The 8046-nt window shown below is 38.2% G+C and overlaps 1 protein-coding gene across 1 annotated transcript; it reads right to left on the bottom strand.

Annotated features, from left to right (window-relative positions):
- Positions 1–5679: 5679 nt before the first annotated feature.
- LOC121242932 (3-ketoacyl-CoA synthase 6) lies at positions 5680–7778 on the bottom strand. Its single transcript, XM_041140944.1, has one exon. It carries the CDS (start codon positions 7663–7665, stop codon positions 6175–6177), a length of 1491 nt encoding a protein of 496 aa, XP_040996878.1. The 5' UTR covers positions 7666–7778; the 3' UTR covers positions 5680–6174.
- Positions 7779–8046: the final 268 nt, after the last annotated feature.

Genomic DNA, 8046 nt, shown 5'->3' with positions numbered 1-8046 from the left:
TAGATGCGTGAGTCCTGATGATTGGAAAATCAATGGATTGAAAAGTCATGATTGTCACGTATTTTTGCAGAAGTTATTACCTGTGGGAATTCGTGGGAAGCTTACATCTAATGTACGTGTGGCCATATCTGAACTATGTATGTTTTTCAAGGATTTGTGCGCTCGGGTAGTAAATCGAGATGTGTTGTCGAAATTGGAAGAAGACATTGCTACTATACTATGTAAATTCGAGCAGATCTTTCCACCATCATTTTTTGATGTCATGGTCCATTTAGCAATACATTTACCGCGAGAGGTACTTCTGGGTGGACCGGTGCAGTTCCGTTGGATGTATCCAGTTGAAAGATATTTGGGTCGATTGAAGCGCACTGTTGGGAATAAAGCCAAAGCTGAGGGTTCAATAGCAGAGGCATATATACACGATGAATGGTTAACATTTTGCTCTCTATATCTTCGTGGTGTTGAGACACGATTTAATCGTCAAGAGCGAAATGCTGATCTTGCTACTCCGCCTCCTCGTGAGCTATCAGTGTTTTCCCAGAATGTATGACCCTTGGGTGCACAAACAGGTTACGATTTAATTGATGGAGAGTTGGGTAAAGTTCGGTGGTATGTGCTAAATAACTGCCGAGAGATTGATGATTATCTTAGGTATGTCATTTCATTTCTTTGAATAATTATAGTTTTCTTTAAATTAATTAGAATTGTTGTGCTCAAAATATACTTCTTTTGCAATATGTTATAACAGTGACCACATGGACAAACTTAGGACGGAAGGCGTAGAAAATATAGAGGCAAGACACGAGGAAGAATTTCCCGGATGGTTTGAAGAACGTGTATGAACTAAAATTATATATATGTTATATTGTGAAATTTTTAACTCTGGATAATGAAATAATCAATATAATCTATTTCAATTTATAGATTTTGGAACAACGTGCTCGTGATCCCGCATCAATTTCTTCTGAATTGTATGCATTGGCCCGTGGTCCCTCAAATAGAGCACTTCGATATACTGCATGCACGGTCCGAGGTTATAGATTCCATACTTTGGACCGTGAACGTAATAGAAAGACTCAAAATTGTGGTGTGTTGGTCGAGGGGAGTCATGGAACAGATGATATTGACTATTATGGTGTCATACGTGATATTATCGGATTGAAATATCTGGGTGGGTCTGTAACATATGTCTTTAAATGTGATTGGTGGGATCTAGGCGGTGGTCGGGTTTCGATACATAGGGATAATCACTTTACGAGTGTCAATACTGCATCTAAATGGTACGAAGATGATCCATTCGTATTGGCTTGTCAAGCTACCCAAGTCTATTACTTGATTGATCCAATGAAAAGTGCTGATGAAGATAGTGGGGAGATAACTTGGCGAGTCGTATAAAAATTTGTTCCTCGAAATATATATGAAGCAGGAACGGGTGCAGATTATGAGAATAGTGGAGATGAAGATGACACTCCGATTGTTGAGGCATACCAGGAAGATGGAGAGGGTATTAACTTGTTTGTTGACCTCGGTGCACTCGAGTTGCTCCCCTTGTGTAGAGATGATGTCCCACCCGTACATCTCGACCCGTCTGTATTAAATGATCATTCAATTCAAGTCAGTGAGGAGGAAGAAGAAGAAGACGAGTCAGAAGATGAAGACGAATCAGAATCCGGGCAGGAGGTGGATAAAGATGATGAAGAAGAGGTGCATGATGATGATGAAGATGTTATTAATGGAGATTCTGAAACAAGCATGGAAAATTCATCTGAAGAATAAAAGTACTAAATATTTTATTCATATAGGTGACTATAAAATATCTTGAATTTTCATAATTTCTTCTAATTAATTTTCTTTGATATAATTAATTATTTTCAAGAATGCCGCCAAAACGACAACGAAGAAATGTGCCTCCGCCAAGTCCAAGTCCTGAACCCATTGAGGACTTCCCACTCGAGGAATCCGTTCCTGAAGATCAAGCTAACACAGAAGAGAACAACAGCCAGTCGACACCTACCAGTAAGGAAATATTGTCGTTGATAATTATATATATAGTTAATACTTTTTTCTCAATAACTATATAATTATAATTATAGTATATCTATTATCATGTAGTTGATGCATCTGCACGTCGCGGTCGTGGCTATACACGTGGAATCTCTCTTGAAAAAAATAGAAGGCATGGTAAACTGAAGATCACAATTCCTGATAATTCCACTGGAGGAGTGGATGATAGTGCAGCAGCGCTTTCCTCCTATATTGGCACATTAGTTCGAGCTTATGCTCCATTTTATGTGCGCTCATGGCGAGATGTTCCGAATGAGATTAAGGAGCACATTCGAAGTCGTGTGCTGGTGAGTTTACTTTTCAGTACATTTTTTTCACCTAGATTAATATATTATATTTTTTACCTGATTCCCTTATTAGGATGAATTCGACCTCGACTTTGGCCGTAGCGAGGATTTGAGAACCGTGAATGAGTTGATGGCTACACTATTCCGACGTCACAAAGGACGATGTCATGACCACTTCAAGAAGTTTGAGACGTTGGAAGAGGCTGCGCAGTCTCCTTTTCAGCAGATGAAGTTAGATGATTGGAGAAAGTGTTGTGATCTTTTCGCATCTCCAGATTATCAGGTATTTTACATTTATCTCTTTTAATTATTTACATTCATATTCGTTTTATATATTATATGTATACATATTACAATTAACATTTTTAATATATTTTGTAGCACTTGAGTTCTACAAATGCACAGAATAGATCCGTTATGACTGTCCACCATCGTGCCGGTTCAAGGTCATTCCACCGTCTTGCTGAAAAAATGGTAATTAAAAAATTATAGAATTCATTTATTTTCCTGATATTATTTCTGATAAGTACTAATATTATCTTTTTAAAATTGCTAATATTCTCGCTTTGTTAGAAACGTGATGATCCTGAAAACTTTTCCCTCATTCATGTCTATGCTGCTGCTCACACTAATGAGCATAGTGAGTGGATGGATCCTGTCGCTGCAGATAATTATGTAAGCAGTGTTAATTTTGTTAAATAAATTATTTATATAATATTTTAATAGTTTATTTCTTATTTCTATTTCTTTTAATACGTTACTAATTATTTACGATCATTACCTTTTAAATTGCAGAGCAAAATGTTGGAGATGCAGTCGGCTTCTGAGGAATCATCTCCTAGTGACATAGACATATTCACGCAAGTGCTCGGGCCGCAGTCTAGTATGGCAAGAGGTTTGGGACGATCTATCAAGCATAAATGTTCATCCTCCTCAACCTCATCGGCTTCACAAATTAATAATCTTACGGCAGATTTAGAAGCTGCACGGCGTGAGAATGAGTATATGAGGTCTAGGCAACAAGAGTTAGAGTCTCTCTTAGAACGACAGTCTCATTTAGAGACGCGTTTGCAGGACCAACAGAGAGACCAGGAGGAAAGAATACGCAATGAAGTGCAAGAGCAAGTGCAACGGGAGATGATGGTGCAAATGGAACGTGTTATGTCGTTGCAACAGAATCCCCGTGGGAGAGGGAAAAAGAAGAAATAAATTTTATCAATATTTCTGACTAGTTTTAATATCTAATTTTGTACTTTTATAAGACATTGTTACTTCTTAATTGGGTATGTAATATGATACTATTGGTATTATATATGTTTTTAAATTTTATGAAATTAGTATTTCTGATCTGTACGTTCGAATGTAAATAAAAATCGTTCGAACGTTGGTTCACACTGTAACAAACGTTCGAACGTAAATACAATTGAATCGTACGAACGTTAAACTATACGTTCGAACGTACTCACGCTAAAACGAACAAACCGTTCGAACGGTAAAGCGACTAACGTTCGAACAAAAAACTTGCATTCGGACGCTCCTTCGTTTACATTCGAGTATACGTCCGAACATTAAACGCGCTACGTTTGAACATTTACGTTTACGTTCGAACAAATATTCGAACGTTTAATGTAATTAACGTTCGGACGCATTAACATTCGAACGTAAATTTATACGTTCGAACACGATATCCAACGAACGTCAACTTCTCTCATTCGAACGCCAATCGGTCGGGTATAACGTCCGAACGTTTTATTTTACGTTCGAACGTGATTTTCTGTGACAGTTCATAACAGTCACCAAAAAATGAACGTTCGAACGTTGTACCGAACGGAACACTTCCAACCGTCACTAAAAATATTTTTTGTGACGGTTGTACAGTAAACCGTCACCAAATGTTTTCTGTGACGCACTTTAGGTGACGGTCATGGTGACGGTTTCAAACCGTCACCAAAAATTTTTAGTGACAGTTTGCCATTTTTTTGTGACAGTTTTCTCTGTCACAAAATACACATTCTGTTGTAGTGATATATTATATATATCATATATCCATAACTAACAAGTTGAATTATATGAACTTTAAGCATCGATCTGTATACATAATTAGTGTAGCAGTCCTAGATCAATTAGTAATGCATCTATTTACATATAGTTGATATCATCCTAGAAATCACACAGTTTTTGTATAATTGAGTTAATGTCTGGATTTTTGCTGCAAAAATCTGTCATGTTTGTTTTTTGAATAATGATAAATATAATCATGAATTGTGCAAATGCCGCCCACTCTTTTTTTTAAAAATAAGTACATATGAGATCCACATAAAATATAACAAAATCAGTACATGCATGCAGCTTGTTCAAATGAAAATTTATATGGCCTCAAATATTCAAGATATCGCTAAAAATAATAGTATCACGTGAGGTAAAAATTGTCACAACTTATGCAATTGTGACAAAAAAAAAAAAAAAAGAACAAAAGAAAAAAGAAAGACGAAATTACGAAAAATGATAATTACTTAATTTCAAATTTTGCAAATGCTTATATATACATATATAATATATATATATTACAATAATTCATGTACATAGATAACTCTTTGGGTATTAATAGGTCACATGTCATAAATATAAGTACTAGTTACAATTAAAACATCCTAAACAGACTGATTGAATAGTACAATTGTGGTTCGAGAAATATAGTTAATATAGTCAGATAGGATGCCCGTAGTACTGGTCATGTTGAGCGATGGAGTGTTTTGTTCTTTTTCAAAATTTGGTGGTAGCTGTCCCTGTGATATCATGTTTTATCGGTCGACACAATAACCCTCGCAAACATTTGTTAGCTAGCTAGCTTGGTCTTTGACAAAATAGCAAATTGTAATTACTTGGTTTTGATCACTAAAAACCAATTATAAAACACTCACAAAGTGAATGGAAATATTAAAGGAAAAAACCTGAGATTTTTACAACTAATTACCCAAGGCCAATCAAGTTTGTCAATTTTATTTCTATAAAATTAAATATTATTAGAATACAATATATAATATGAGTAATGCTACATATAATAGTCGTAAAATATAATATATAATATGAATAATGCTATATGCAGTCGTAGAGTACACAAGCGTCTGCAGTCGTTTTGAAAAAAAGTAGAGTCTACTATTAAAAAATTATTATTTTTTATGTGAGTTTCTATTTATTCATTTTTTTAAAATGATTGTATAGCACTTACACATTCATGATTGCAACTATAATTTCTCCTATAATATTGGGTGTTTAAAAAAAATAAAAAATAAAAAAGAACACAGATGATCAACAAATTCATGAACCATTTTCTTCCTGTTATACAGTCTGAAAACGGGAAATTAATTAAGTGGAACTTTATTTTTCAATCAAAGTGGAAAGCTTACACATGCTAAATTGCAGCATTTCCCATCATCAATTTATGCTTATTACAAGACCTAAAAACCCCCTTTTTTGTATCAAACCCGGGATTGACAATATTCTAATTTTTTCGATGTATTTTCCTTACATGGTAGATCAAGACATCGAGTATCTATGCAAATAGACATTAATAAATACATACATATATATATGTATATATACATACACATATATATATATGTATATATAGAAGAAAAAAAGAAAAAGAGAGCGGAGTAGATATAGTGACATGTTCTGATCAGAGAAACCAGTTGTAGTACTGATGGGATACATATCTAAATGCAAAATCCAGAGCCCTGTTATGCAGAATGAGTACTTGAATCGAAGATCATGCGCAAATAATCATCACCATTGTCCATCGCGATCTGTGTACGTAGCTAGCCTAGAGCTTCACAACCTCAGGAATATAAACTGGGTATCGATCAATGCAATCAGCCCAAGGACCATCGCTCGGAGTTTTGATGGTTCTGTTGCATTTCCACACTGCACTGTTACACTTGAATCCGCTCCCAAACGCTATCTGCCAAACCCTGTCTCCCCTTCTCATCCTCGCCTTTGATTCTATGTAGCTCAGCTCGTACCACAGCGACGACGACGACGTGTTCCCGAACCGGTGGAGTGTCATCCTCGAGGCCTCCACGTGCTCCGCCGAGAGCTGAAGGTTCTTCTGCAGTTCATCGATGACGGCACGGCCACCGGCGTGGATGCAGAAGTGCTCGAATGCCTGCTTGAAGTCGGGGATGTAGGGTTTCCATTTAGGGTTGAAGATTTTTCGGCCAATGAGGGTGAGAAGGAAAAGGAGTTGCTCGGAAGCAGGAAGGACAAGAGGCCCAATGGTTGTGATGTTTGATTTCAAGGCCTCGCCGGCTATGGCCATGAGATCTTTCTGCAGTGAAATCCCTACGTTTCCTTCTTTGTCTTCTTCTTCAAAGACACATCGGAAGGCTTTGTCGTCTGCTCCCTTGTGGGTTCGAACGACGTGTACTAATCTGTACTTGGCACGCCGCCGTTCCGACGTCCGATTTGATAGAAGAATAGCAGCCCCGCCCATTCGGAAAAGACAGTTAGGAAGAAGCATAGCTCTCTCATTTCCTTGATAATAGTTGGGCGTAATGATCTCTGTGCTCACGATCACAGCATTTGAATTGGGATGAACCTGAAGAAGATCCCGAGCTAAATCGACGGAGATAAGCCCAGCACTGCACCCCATCCCAGAGAGGTTAAAGCTCTTAATATTGCTTCTCAGCTTATACTTGTTGATCACCATGGCCGATAACGAAGGTGTAGGAGAGAAAAGACTGCAATTCACGATGAGGATATCGATGTCTTTAGGCTTGAGCCCCGTCTTCTCGAGCAAGGAATCCATGGCCGAGAAAATAACGAGCTCAGCCTCACCTCTCGCGGCCTCCATGGTTGGGGTCGGCGGGATATAATGGATTGCGGGAGGCAAACAAGTTTCCTCGCCAAGGCCAGACCGCTCAAGGATTCTCATTTGGAACTCAACGCTCTTAGGTTTATCTTTGAGGATGAGCCTTGAATGTTCCATGAACGTAGCAAACGGCACCCGACACGTGATCGGGGGCTTGAAACAGGCGTAATCCACGAGAAAGATTGTCCGTGGCTTTGACATGAAGTAAACGGTGGCGACGAAGATGATGAGGAAAGAGCAGCAGAGGATTTGGACGAGATCAAAGTTGAGGGATCTCCAAAGGTTCAAGATTTCCGCCGGCCCCATGCGTAGAACCTCTATCAATACACCAGCCATGATGGGTATGAGCGTCAGTGTTAAAATGTGGTTGACAAGGTACTGATACCCAAGCTTGACATACTTGAGCTTCACAGAGCTGGAGAAGTTGGGTGAGCTTGGAGGCATGTTAGAATCTGTTTGTTTCGAGAGAAAGAAAGAAAGAAAGAGAGAGAGAGCTTGAGCGCCTATGGATATGGATGGAGGTGGATTCGTGGGAAAATATGGTTAAGGAGTGCTGGGGAGTTGGGAGGATATAAAGGCAAAAGGGGGACCATGGCAATGAAGGAGGCAGATGAGGGGATTAATGAAGGACTTCACGTCACTCAACGCTCACTTAACTTGTTTTTAATATCATCATAACTACCACTTTCCACACGTAACCAATCCATCTATAGGCAGCTGGCTGGCCTGCTTAGTTTAAGCTGCTGCTGCCGTACTTCTTGTTGCTCCTTTTAGTATAGATATTGCATGTATTTCTGCTTTTCTCCTCGTTTATTGGCCATTAAT

This window comes from Juglans microcarpa x Juglans regia, chromosome 8D (genome assembly GCF_004785595.1).
Source record: "Juglans microcarpa x Juglans regia isolate MS1-56 chromosome 8D, Jm3101_v1.0, whole genome shotgun sequence".
Classification (NCBI taxonomy): domain Eukaryota; kingdom Viridiplantae; phylum Streptophyta; class Magnoliopsida; order Fagales; family Juglandaceae; genus Juglans; species Juglans microcarpa x Juglans regia.
The sequence above is the reverse complement of the archived record's forward strand: the minus strand, read 5'-3'. Positions and strand labels throughout refer to the sequence as shown.